The following is a 14,543-nucleotide window of genomic DNA, read 5'->3' as shown; positions in this document are numbered from 1 at the left end:
TACAGAAAATAGCACTGCTTGATACTGCTTGAATACTCTGGAAGATGCTCAAAAAATAAGAGGTGTTACCTTAGTTCACCAGTAGTGAACAGCTGACACCATAGTAGACACAGCGTTAGAAGCTGTGCAAAGGAAATAATATTAATAATAAGTATTATTATTACCATTATTATAACATTTTCTATTCTCTTTACATATTAATCATTTGTGAATTTTTTTCTTTATTGTTAATCTGTTAGCAGGAGTGGCTGTGTGATAAGTAGCTTGCTAACCAACCACATGGTTCTGGGTTCAGTCCCACTGTGTGGCACCTTGGGCAAGTGTCTTCTACTATAGCCTTGGGCTGACCAAAGCCTTGAGAGTGGATTTGGTAGACAGAAACTGAAAGAAGCCCGTCGTATATATGTGTGTGTATGTTTGTGTGTCTGTGTTTGTCCCCCCAACATCGCTTGACAACTGATGCTGGTGTGTTTACGTCCCCGTAACTTAGCGGTTCGGCAAAAAGAGACCGATAGAATAAGTACTGGGCTTACAAAGAATAAGTCCCGGGGTCGATTTTCTTGACTAAAGGTGGTGCTCCAGCATAGCTGCAGTCAAATGACTGAAACAAGTAAAAGAGTAAAGAGAGAGAGTAACCAAGTTTTCAGTTTATGAGATTTAGTAGAAAATTTGGTTTAATCTAAGTAATACACATCTAAGAGAAAGAAATGAAATATTTACTTACCATTCTGTATAGAGGCCCCTGTCACTTTGATAATACTGTCCAACCATTTGATATCTATGTCTCTTTCTTTCACCAGTGATAACAGGTTTTCCACCAACTGAAGTGGGTTAAATCATGAAATGGAATAAAATTTAGACAATTGAGTGACACTGGGGATTAATTTCATCACAACAACAACAACAACACTGCCACTACCACCATTACTACTTGATCACCAATCACAATGGAAGAGGAAGTGAGGATAAACTGACAGTGATGGTTATATTGTCTTTTTTATTACTGTATTCTAGAAAACTGAAGAAAATAAGTATTGATGTTGTGTAAGTGGATATGAGATGTTTTGGCACAGCCATTTGGGTGCCACTTATTTAGTGTCATTAATTTGATGGTGACTTATTTAACATCAGACATTTTAATGTTCCACTTGTTCTCTCTTTCATTTTCTCCCTCTCTTTCTCATGCTGTTTTTGAGTATATTTCTCTATGTGCAGGAGGAGAAGAAAAATGTTTTTGTTATTTGTGTTCAATAAATAAATTGCAATGCTTCTCTCTGTCCCTCTCTTTGTCTGTATATGAATAGTTCTGTGAGCACATGCATATGTGTGTGTTTGCTTCCAGCACCAAAAAATACCATTGCCAAAACAGGCTCAATGCCCAAATCAGCTGTGTCAAATCATCGTATTTCAAGTGTAGATAATGCATTTTGTGAGATAAAGAACACAACAATAATAAACAACTACCTAGAGTTTACTATATTTATTGTGGATCCTACCACATTTTATTGTAAAAAATCAGAAGAAATATTTGCCTCAATTTTCAAAACATCTAAGGGTGAAACAAGATGGAATTGTTCCCTATATATAATTTGATCACTATTTGCATTACTATTATACCTATACCAATCTGGGTGATTACGATAAAAGTGTTGTACAGATTAACACTACCACACTGCCTGCTCCTTGGCTACCTTTTAGCAGAGTTTACCATGTTGTAAATATTCCCTCTGTATCAATGTTTTTCCTGCAAACCTTGACATTCAGATGATTAGACATTAACCACACAAATTTCTTCAGTTTAAGATGCTATCCCAAAATGCTGAATCTTACGAAGGAGATGGCAGAGGAATGAAATATGTGATGCATTGCTGTACTCGAGAAAACCCACCCACAACAAAATTAAGACCCTGAAACCAATGTGCCACATAAAAAGCATTGGTGTGGGTGCTGGTACCACATTAAATAGCACTGGTGATGGTGTCACATAAAAAGCACCTAGTACACTGTAAAGTGACTGACATTAGGAAAGGCATCTAGCTGTAAAAACCAAGACAAAAGAGACTATTGGACCCGGTGTGGCCCCCTGGCCTTGCTAATTCCCGTCAAGCCATCCAACCTAAGCCAGCATGGGAAATGGACATTAAATGTTGATGACGATGATAATCCCAACTTCCAGAATTAACTTATAAAAATAAAATCTTTATTGAATAGAAGTAAATAATATCATCCTAGATAGATTGATAAAGTAGCAAAATTTCAAAATATTAAAGCAAAAACTCTTATTATTTGGCCTAGTAATCATTGATAAATATGGAACTTTTTGTCAACAGTATCTGGAATATCACTATGGATACAATGTCCATAGCTACAGAAGTATTTGAGATATCACAGAGGAGACTCAAACAATCTGTTGCTCCTGTGATATTGGAGATATTGCAGGAGACACTTGAGCAAGCTATAATACTAGTATTAACAAAAGTACCTCAGTGGCAATTCAGTCTATAATTCCAGTAATATCTGTAGTACTACAGTAGGCATTTACTCTATAGCTCTAGTTATGTCTGCGGTACCACAGTAGACAAGCTGGGTAAAAACATAGCCATCAAACTTTTTGGTGATGCAGTATGATGGATAGGTGGATAGATGGGTGTTGGTAGGAATATGGCTCTGGTGCTCAATATTGATAATGATGGTGCATAATAACCACAAATACAGGAGACCATTGCAAGCTGGTTGATGCAATAGTTTAATGTTCTGATAAAGTGATTAAACCACAAAGTGTGCTATCATAACAGGCAACGGATATAATCATTATACAAAACATATTCACATTATATAGTTTTTCTATTTATTGTTTTGGTTTCTTTTTTTTTATATTTTACTTTCTTTGATTCAATTTTGTTTATAATCACTTTTACACCCAGCAAAAAGAAGATATATTTATGCCAATGATAAAGAGATAATCTTATTTCTAACAGACAGAAAATTTTTGAAATCTTTGTTAATGCTTCCTTTTTTTCATTTTTAATTCTATTTAGTAATGTTTAATATTCATTGGATTCTCATCATTATCCTGAAATGTAAATAATAATGATGATGATGATGATGATGACAACGACAATGATGATAATAATAACGATGACGATGATAGCTATAATGATGATGATTATGATGAGGATAATAATGTTGTTGTTGATGATGACGATGATATTAATGATTATTGGTGATAATGGTAGTAATGATGGCAGAAAAAATCCTTTCAATAGGCTTCAATCTCTCTTAAAAAGAAACTAATTTGAATGAAATCAATATTGCAGTATGGGTTTGATAGTCATGTAAATTCAAAGAGTTAGTATTAATGATTAATTCAATTATTGTTGTTAAGTAGGGTAGTTCCTTTTCATCCTGATGACACACATATTATATCAGGGACATAATCTTACGGTGCATTAACAACACATCTAACTTGCAAACTACTACACGATGGCTTGATTTGCTAGTAGCAGTAGCTAAATCTCTAACATATCACACCCTTAAGAAAATGGAATGATACTTTGGATGGATGATGAAGCATTAGATGGATTGCCTGAATGAAAGGCTGGATCATGATCATGGAATGTTTTTAATTATTGACAATTTAGGGTAGCATAATCTAAACCCTACATCAGTGATGATTACTCATATCGTGATCTCCACATCTTGCATATACACTCAAACACACACATATTTATACATACATACATACATACGTACGTATGTATGTGTGGATGGATGGGTAGGTAGATCGATGGATATATGGATGTTTTCTGTTTTTAATTATTTAAACTCTTCCTCTGAGGAAGAAGCTGGTTTCTAACAAAGATACAAACTTCTATTGCTGGAATGTAGACAACCAAAACGGTGTCAACATTTTAAACCTGAGAAAAGTCTTGCATATTTTTACTATTCCACTTACAGATTGTATTTGTAACGCATGGGTTAGTTGGTTAATTTCTATTTTTGAAAAACCCTAGTTTATCCAGATTGTCACTTAAGCACTTACTTACAGAACCAAGTTTATTTGGAGAAGTTAGGGCATGTTCTATTGACTATTTTGGGGGAGGTAGTGAAAAACATCTGTTCTTTTTCTATTTGTTTTGGACAAATAACTGTGTGTGTGTAAGAAAGAGTGTGTGTGTAAGAAAGAGTGTGTGTGTAAGAAAGAGTGTGTGTGTAAGAAAGAGTGTGTGTATGTGTGAGAGAAAGTGAGTGAGTGTGTTTGTGCATGTATGTGTGTGTGTGTATTTTGGATGTGTTCAGCCAGTTGAAGTGCTACTGTTTTTATTTGATTGTCAGTTAGTGGTTAAGGGACAAAATAAAATGAATGGTATATTGGTGGTGGTAATTGTGAATGGTAATAAATATATGTTTAATGAATTGCTGAATGGAAAAAATAAAATATAAAAATGTGCTATGGTTGTGATTATAATTTTGTTGATGAATGAGTGAATATGTGAATGGATGTGTGTATACATGTATAAAATAAAAAAGAATGTACGCATGTAAAAAATAATATGTATGTATGCATGAAAAGAAGAAAGAAAATGCCATGTGAATAAATATGAATTGACTTACTTTGTCAGTGTCTTTATCTGATACTGATTGTGGATTATTGGGTAGAAGAGTAACATCAGCTTTTGGTGGGATTTCATTGTATACAAACACAATCAGATGATCTGCTGTTACATGAAGCAACTAGAATATAAAGAGAGATGAAAAATGTACCAATGTGACTGGAATAATTTGGAGATCTGAGTTAAACTGGAAAATCGATTCACAAATCTCTTCCCTAGTGAAATTGCTCTATATGTGCTTTATGGAAATGAAGAGCATTTTTGCTTTTATGAATATTTTCAGGAGCTCTGTGACTAGTGGAATAATGGGAGGAAGTTATTCTCAAACTGGAGACCTGTCCTGATTTTTGGCACAGGGTGAGCTAGGCTAAAGTTACTCTTGGGCCAAGTTATAGTGTTAAATACTTTATCTTTGACTCTTTGATAAAACATTAAATTTTTGAAACATTAAATTTTTCATACTTTAAGGTAAGTCAATTTCTAAATTTCCCTTTGAATTTTTGCCAGTGCAAGCTACAAACAGTTTCTTCAATTTCAAATTTCTCTTTTCTCTTTTACTTGTTTCAGTCATTTGACTGCGGCCATGCTGGAGCACCGCCTTTAGTCGAGCAAATCGACCCCGGGACTTATTCTTTGTAAGCCCAGTACTTATTCTATCGGTCTCTTTTGCCGAACCGCTAAGTGACAGGGACGTAAACACACCAGCATCGGTTGTCAAGCAATGCTAGGGGGACAAACACAGACGCACAAACACATACACACACACATATATATATATATACATATATACGACAGGCTTCTTTCAGTTTCCGTCTACCAAATCCACTCACAAGGCATTGGTCGGCCCATATTTCACCATATCTTTTAAACAATTAGATTTTCAACTGCCAATCACTTAAGAATGATATAGGTATGTATATATATTTGATAGCTAGGTTGACTGAAGAAGACAAAAGTAAGTGCCTTTCTTAAGAATTCAGCTCATAGACTATAACAAGATTTGAACTATTTATCAACATCACAGCCATTCTTGTACAAAAACAAAAATAAAATGAAGAAAAAACTAAGAAAGTTCAGAAATAAACTTACATCTATTAATCTCTCTTGCAGTCGTTTCTTAAGCCAGGACCTCCACTGCTGATCATATCTATTGATGTGATCAATATTGGATGAGAAAGTTAACTGGATTCGTCTGATGTAGTCTGGTATGAGAAATCAAAGTTCTATTTAATGAACAAGTGTCATGAAAAGGAAGTTAACATTTTAGAAATTTATTCATTGGTATTTTTTAGAATAATCTGTCAACCTGAAGATCTTCATTTCTTTGTCCTACATTATATTTCAGCTATCCTACATCATATTTCTGCTGTCCTACATTTTATTTCAGCTGTCCTATATTGTATTTCAACTTTGCTATTTGAATTGTCCTACATTATATTTCTGTTGTTTCATTCTCTGTTTCTCTTTAACCAATCAGTCTGTCTGTCTGTCTGCCTGCTTGAACCTATACAGTGGATAATATGTGGAAAAGGATTTGAGAGTGTGTGAGTGGAGGTGGCAATAAAACTAAGGGATGCCAAGAAGTGGCTACTGTTGTAGTGGTAAAAATGTAGAGAGAAGAGACACACCACAATATGTGAATAAACCATGTTTAGGAGCGATTTTTATATCATTCTGTTAGAGTTAGGGTTTTGGATTGGGGTCTAGAATATCTCAGTTACATACAAGGGATTTTCCCTATCTGTGTGTGTGAGTGTATATGTATGTGTAATCTAAAACAAGGCATTTGTCTATAGCATAGCTGTCAAAATATTGAAACTCTAAACTGCAATCAAGAGTTCTGAAGAAAATAATTATTTCCCTGACTCTCTTGCCATTGATGTTATTATCATGATGAGCAGCATTGCTGCTACTGCCACCGCTTCTGTCATTGTTATCACTGTCGTCATCGTCGTCGCCACAGCCGCCACCACCACCACCACCACCAACAACAACAACAACAGCCATACTGATGACAACAACAACTATGGCAACAACATCAACAACTGCGACAACAATGCCAACAGTGACAGCAATGACAATAACTGGATTGGTGCCATGGAAACTGGAACTTTGAATGTCCAAAGGAGTGACAACATTAACAGAAAGAAGAACAACAGGGATCAGATCAATGGAAGGAAGAATAAACACTGAGTTTGTGTTGACCTTCCATACTATGGGGAAATGGTGGAGAACCAGTTAAAAAATGCTGTCTGGAGACCCGACCTCACTGTCAACATCTTGACACTATCTTGCATACACCAACAATATACTGGATGTATGCTGCCTAAAACATGAATGATCCAACTAACAGAGAGTGCTTGGCTATGTTTTAAATCCAACGTGGTGTATCTGATGATGACATACATAGGATCGACCGGGAGACACTTCACTTTAGGGTGAAGGAATGTCTGTACACGGCCACACCACCCAGTGCCATATTCCAACATTATGATGGAGATTTCTCCACCTGTATACTAGTTGAAGGGGAGGGATGCAATTAGCCTCAGAGCTGGATGTGTGGAAAGATGTCTGCTGTTAACCATCATCAAGAAAGAGTGGAAGTATGAATTAAAAAAAAATATCTGATGAAGAACCCAGGTTCAAAAGCACTAACTAAATGAGCTACAACACCCAGCAAAAAGGCTTACTCCAGGCTACGTGCCACAAGCTGGTTGGCTGGTTGGACTATCTGTCCATCTGTCAAGCTAGCTGTCTGTCTGTCTGTCTATCTTCTATCTATCTATCTATCTATCTATCTATCTATCTACCTGTCTTTCTATCTATTTATTTGTCTGTCCATCCATCCACACATATATATATTACAATGAAAAATGTGGGAACATGCATGTTAATATACTTGAGTTATTACACCTGGAAAAGTACAGAACAAGATTTCTACACCTTTAAAGGAAACTAAAAAGTACTTAAAATTAAAATTCTACTGTACTTAAAATATTACAGCTGAGAATAACATTTTTAAAATTTACTATATTTTATTGAAACAACAATTATAAAAACATTACTCGGTTTTTCCAAAAGTAAGCCCATCTGATTTAAAGTCTTTTCATGTATAGCTCCAGTAATTTTTATTATTTTCAGAAAAGAAATTATTTAAGCAAAATTATTTAAGTCTGTACTTAGACCCATGGGCTTATTTTTGGAAAAAAGCAGTATTTTAAAAATGAAATAATATAAAATTAATTTAAAAAACAATATAGTTGAATTTGCTTAATTAGTCATCCCAAAGAGAAAATTGAAAGTGACGAATTAAGTGAAGTAATGAATTAGCCAAAGCCAAATTAGGCTAAGTCTTCTGTATTAATGCTAACTAATAAATTTTAGTTATGATTTATTTCTCAGATTAATTTTTTTTAATGTGGAAAAAATGACTGAGCATATGGTTGATTTGAAAACTATATGACCATTCTACTGCAATCAATGTAATTCAAGTAAAAAAAGAAATCTTGTGAAATTTTATTTAATTAAATATTTTAATTAAAGTTTAAAAGTTGAGACGGTGTCACGTGACAACTTGCTGGGGCTGCCTAGCAGGTATTTAAAGGGAAAAAATTTGACAAGTCAGTCAGTCGCCTGCTGATACTCATTGACGCTACATTGAAGAGGCCAGAGAACAGAAGAAAGAAGACATGTACCCAACACCAGAGCTGAAGACACCTTCGAAAGGGTGGAGGGCCTGCCATGTCAAAATGGTAGAGGAGTAGGGGCCGAAACCAGACGTAGTTCCTCCTGATGATGTCTTGAGCTAACTGGATCCTATAAAGGAGCTGTTGTGGTAGCAGACACGAAACATGGTTGTAATTCCTTCATATTTTATTGTTTGAACATGATACAACTAAATAAAATGGCTATTTTAATTGTATATTTCAAAAGACATGATTTTTAAAATCCTTTTTGTTTAAATTTATTTTTGATTATTTTTGTACCATGCTTTTAAAGATTTACTTGTTTTTTAGATTCTCATGAATAAGATGAATTATCTCAAATTTACCTAATATAATGTATTTTAATTAACATGCGTGTGCCTGCACTTTTCATTGTAATCCACTTTTCTTACAGGCAATGCAATAAAACTAATAAATATTTTTTTGTTAAAAATATTTGAATTATTTTTCATTGTTGATGATTGAATTAAAATAAGAACTTTATGAATGAGGAATGTAATTATAATTGTAAAAAAATCAGATCCTATATCTTCACTGTATATACAATTTTTATATTGAAACAAAGTGCATAATGCAAACATGCCAAAAAAGAAAGAGTGAAAATTCATTTTGCAAAATAATTTTCTATATAGTAGTGAATATTAATGTAATACAAATTTTAATATAAAATCAAGAAATAATTGAGCTATATCTATATATAGTAAGAAGAGTTAGCAAGAAAAGGTATGAGAATATATCAACTATATAGTAAGAAAAGAATCTGGTCATATGAATAGTAAAGCCATGGCTAATACAAAATTTTAAAAAATGCAAAAATAGCTAATGCATCCACAGTAAGGCAGAAGGAGCCACCTTCCCTTGCTAGAGCAAAGTTAGTTTGTTGGTTGAAATTCATCCAAAATAAGAATAAAGCTACTGTTTTCAGTAATTCAGCTACTGTTCTTGTCAACTTGCCTGAAAATAAAAAAATCTGAATCCTGCTGCTCTGAAAATCCAATCATACTATCTGAAAGCAAAAACCTTGTCAATTTGCTCTAAGAAATAATATTCTAAATTCTGCTACTTTTAATATTGAATTAAAGTTTAAAAACAAACAAAAGCCTATTAAAATTTCAGAAGTTCTTACAACTTTGGTCGTTGTAATAAATGCTTTGCTTTCATTTGTTTAATAAAAATTCCTCCTCAAAATAGAAAATAAAATGTAGATTTATTTGAAATAAAAACGTTTCAGACTCAAAGTTGATTTCAGGTGTTATTCTCCTGTTTGTGACCTCACATATTTGACTCAAACTTGTTTTCTACTGAACCAATTTTCAAATTTCTTAGCTCAAAATGTAGTTTTGATGAGACCAATCTCAAAATGTAAATATCATCCAACTTTGTTAAAAATTGAGTTAGTGATAAAGCCTAGAAGCTGTTGTGAATGAGTAAATGTTGACCTTAGGAAAATTATTCACACACGGTAGTATGTAAATGATATTTTTTTGAAAAGATTAGCACTCATCTCGATGAGTTCTATCATATAAGGTCAAAAAAAAAAAGATTGTAGGTTTTGAAATTGATTTTAGGCGTTACCATTTTTTTCAGCACATTTGGCCCCAGTAGTTTTTTTTTTCAATTGTTTTTGATATAATTGGCATCATCAGATTCCTCTGGTGGAGATCTATCAGAAAAGTTGAATCTAAATAGTTTTCTTTTGAAACAACAATAATATTGGAGTCAAAATTGATTTCAGGTGTTAATCTTTTTTCATCAGTTTTTACCTCAGTACTTTTTTTTTACTGAATATTTTTCCATATAAGCAACATGGATAGATTAATCTCACTGAGATTTATCATATAAGCTAAAATAAAATACAGGTTTCCTTTTTTTTAAAAAAAAAATTTACATTCAAAGTCGATTTCAGACATTACTCTCTTGTTTTTGACGTCACATATTTTACTGAAACCTTTTTTCTACTAAAGCAATTTTCAAATTTTGCAGTTCAAAATGTAGCTTAGGGTTTGGCCAATCTAAAAATGTAAATATCATCTAATTTGATTCAAAACTGAGTTAGTTAGAAAGCCTAGAATTTGCCACAAGTGAGTAAATGTTGACCTTAAGAATATTACACACTACCATGTGTGAATGATACACACACATACACACACACACACAGATATATATATATATATATATATATATATATATATATATATATATATATATATATATAAATATACAGATATATATTGATGATGATTATGATGATCTATCCATCCATCAATCCATGCATTCATCTGTCTATGTAGCTATCAACCCATTGATATGTCTGTCTATCCATCAACCTACCTATCTACTTTGATGACTACTTCCATGTCCACAAGCCTTTTATACATCCTTAAACTTTCAAACCGTAAAAAAAAATTTAAACTTATAAAATTTAATAAAAAAATTTATATCCACGAACCTTTAAACCTTTAAAGCTTTTATTCCTGTGATCTTCTAAAACATTTTTATATCCACCAACCTACTACAGAAAATTAACCTCCTTGCATTCTACTACCTTTATTGTATTCTATATTGTTTCCCTTTATTTTATTCTCTTCCATCCCCACCCCTTTATTGTATCTTATCCTATTTTATTTTATTTTATTGTCTACCTATCTGACTAACAGTGTTACTCTGTTTTATGATAGATCGTTAGCCACTACACACATTTTTTTCTCTCCTTGTTTTTTCTGTGTCCCTTTCTGTAGAAGAGCGTAGACTCAAAACGTAAAAGACTTTTTCTATTCCTGAGCGTTATACTAATACATCTGATTGTTTTGTACACCACCTGTCTTCGTCTGTTGCTTTTTTCGTAAACTCTCCCTATATGTATATATATATATATCACACTCACATACATATACATATATATATTTCTTTACTACCCACAAAGGGCTAAACACAGAGGGGACAAAGGGATACAGAGTACACACACACACACAAACAAAACATCAAGACAAACTGAAGCAAAAATCAACAACCAAAAAGGAGCATGGATCAAAATGCTGATTCAGCATAATGTTCCTTGGTGGTATAACTTACTGTAAACTTGTAGAGGGATCTGTACGTAGGCTGAACTGACAGAATTGATGGCTTCAACTGTTGCTGTATAGGCACCAGGTTCCATATACACATGACTAACATTCCTTTTCCATGTCAATAGAGGTAACTGTAATTTCTTAATAAAGAGAGAAGACACAGAAATATTAGTTTCTCTGGATGGGGCATAAATATCTCCACTTTTACCAATATTAAACAAAATGATGATGCTATAACAATTGAGAACACAGCAATTAAATCACTATGTTAATAAAGCCAGTGAATGAAGCCTTTCTATTTACACTTCTTGCTAGAAATAGTAACCAAATCTCCCTCAGGTATGTCTTTGCAGTTAAAACGTTTGATTTGCAGCTAAGTTTCTTGGTATAATCCCCCTTGTACAGCAGCTTGGGGGAATTAGTTGACAGAGTCTATGCAAAAGCCTGCCAAATATATATATTCTTTTACTCTTTTACTGGTTTCAGTCATTTGACTGCGGCCATACTGGAGCACCGCCTTTTAGTCGAATAAATCAACCCCAGGACTTATTCTTTGTAAGCCTAGTACTTAGTCTATCGGTTTCTTTTGCTGAACCGCTAAGTTATGTGTACATAAACACACAAACATCAGTTGTCAAGCGATGGTGGTGGGGACAAACACAGAAACACAAATACATATATACACAGACACACATACATACATGCACACATACATACATACATACACACATACGACAGGCTTCTTTCAGTTTCCATCTACCAAATCCACTCACAAGGTTTTGGTTGGCCTAAGATGCCATTCAGTGGGACTGAATCCAGAACCATGTGATTGAGAAGCAAGCTTCTTACCACACAGCCACCCCTCTAAGTTAATTAGAGAATATATTAACCTCTTAAAGGGATGATTATATCCGAGAAAACACTAGTTCTATACCTTATATCTTTGGGAAATAAAATTTCCCTAAATCAATAGGCATAGATTAAGTATATAATCCATATTAAATTAAGAGAAGAAAATGGAGAGCTAGTTGTTAATAATTATTTATCAATAAATTGATAATAATTTCTTCCTACATTTGTTTCCATTTATGCTCATATTTTGCTCATAACTTATAAATGCAAATTTAATGCATAAATATGTGTTACCTATTTTAGACAGCTAGTCTATCACTACATAGGGCAAATGTTGATCAAAGTTTACCATGCATCTGTACACATATGTGCAGTCTTGGGTAATATTTCTTTGAAAAAGACAGACAGTTGCTCATCCATACAAGTCTCCCCTTTCCATACCATTGATGTTTAGCCAAGGGTAAGACAGCCAACTTGGGCTTGATATAGCTCTGCATCAGTGTGATCATGGGCATTGATGTTAGAATTCAAAGTGTTGGAACAAATAATGCAAAGCATCTTGCCTGACCACCTATAAGTTCTACAAATCCACTGTCCTGGTTTAGTACTTCTTATCAACTCCAAAAGGATGGCTTAGTTGATACAGGCAGGATGTGAACTCAGACATAGAGTGTCAGAACAAATTTTGTGAGGCATTCTATCCAGCACTCTAATAGTTCAGTCAATTTACTGCATCGAGTATGTCAAGTCTAAGCTTTACTACCAGACATTAATATTCATTATAGATAGTTTAATCCTGCTGCATGGCACCTTAGGCAAGTATATGCTGCCATAGCCTTTGATTAATCAAAATCTTGTGAACAAAAGTTGGTGGCTGGAAACAGTGGGAACATGTCTGATTGACTGCTACTGTTTTGGTGGGGTAAATTAAATGCATTGCCTAATTTAACACCATGTGACTCTTGCATACCTTTAGCTGAGTCTATTCTGATGTAAGAATTCAGGTAATGTCTCCTGTCTGAGGTTAACTTATACCTTTCCTGCCTTCCTTTCATACCTTCCACCAGTTATAGACACTTTAAAAAGGGTCAAAGGCTTTGCCTTTTCTCTTCTGGTTGAGCCATAAAAAGACAAACGTTTTGCATCCACTGACATAATGAAAGACACGTAAAATCCTAAAAAATGTTTTAGCCCAAAGGCCGCGGCCATGCTGGGGCACCGTATTTGAATTTATTTTATAAACTATGAAACATAAGTAGTTCAGTGCTTTACACAACTAATTATTTTGACTTATGCATCTAACAAATAAAAAAAATAAAATAACAACAACAACAACAACACTTGTTGAAGGGTTTCCTTACCTCATCCCCAAAATGCCATACATAGTGTACATCACCAATGTTTGATGTTGACATATGCCTGCCACTGACAGTAGTTTTGAACAAAACAGGATGGTGTGTCTGAACACCATTAAGACTCTCCACATTAAATTCTTCAATTTCATCTGAAATTTTGAACATACAGGTTATTTTAGAATAGAATACCGATAGACTGGGAAACACAGCAAGTTCAGATAAATGTTTTTATATTTTTATTTAGCACAAAACAATACAGCTTTTGTAATCTTAGCTGTAGTATTTTTCTTTAAACAGTGTTGACAGTTAATCTTACATTAGTGATAATAGATATCTACAGTTAATTTTCACCTCCAATACTTCAACATTTGCTTACATAGATATGAGTAAAATCTTGAAAAACAGTAAAAATCTTTTGAAAACAAAAAACACACAATGCAACTAAAATGCAAGAAAGATATAACATTAGCTTTAACAAAACAATGAAATCATTTAAAACATTTTTTAAAGTTAAATATTGTGTTAGCAGATGGAAGTGGGTGTTACAGTTACAATGAATCTGATTAAATTAAATGATAAACCTATTTAAAGAAAAACAGCTTTATATAACAACAACCTAAAGAAATTACTCAACCTGCTGGAAATAGCAATAAAATTTCCTTCTAATTACATTCTACCACCTTAACTCATAAATCCTATATTGCAACTAATTACAACTGTCACTGAGTTCTGAACTAAATGTAACTGCAATCCAGTGTTGCAGTTTAGGTGAAACAAAGTTTAACCTTATTTTAGGAGGTGTTTCTTGTGAAAAGACTTCCTGTTTACTCCATATACTTTTTACCTTTTTCTCTCTTATTAAGTAAATTATTTTCAGAGATTTTTCTTCCTTTGATTTCTGAATATCATAGTGGATAAGAGCTCAAATAG

At 33.5% G+C, this 14,543-nt stretch overlaps 1 protein-coding gene across 1 annotated transcript in view; it reads right to left on the bottom strand.

The window, feature by feature from the left end:
- Positions 1 to 14,543, bottom strand: part of LOC115219083 (VPS10 domain-containing receptor SorCS3-like) — a 722,157-nt gene that overhangs the window by 32,265 nt on the left and 675,349 nt on the right. The window contains exons 19-23 of the mRNA XM_029789149.2: positions 13,620 to 13,762; positions 11,411 to 11,546; positions 5,703 to 5,815; positions 4,615 to 4,734; positions 725 to 821 (exon numbers count right to left, since the gene is read on the bottom strand). Of these exons, the coding sequence (XP_029645009.1) occupies positions 725 to 821; positions 4,615 to 4,734; positions 5,703 to 5,815; positions 11,411 to 11,546; positions 13,620 to 13,762 (609 nt within the window). The remainder of the gene's footprint in view (positions 1 to 724; positions 822 to 4,614; positions 4,735 to 5,702; positions 5,816 to 11,410; positions 11,547 to 13,619; positions 13,763 to 14,543) is intronic.

This window comes from Octopus sinensis, linkage group LG14, assembly GCF_006345805.1.
Source record: "Octopus sinensis linkage group LG14, ASM634580v1, whole genome shotgun sequence".
Classification (NCBI taxonomy): Eukaryota; Metazoa; Mollusca; class Cephalopoda; order Octopoda; family Octopodidae; genus Octopus; species Octopus sinensis.
Note: the sequence above shows the minus strand (reverse complement) of the source record. Positions and strands in the feature narration are given on the sequence as shown.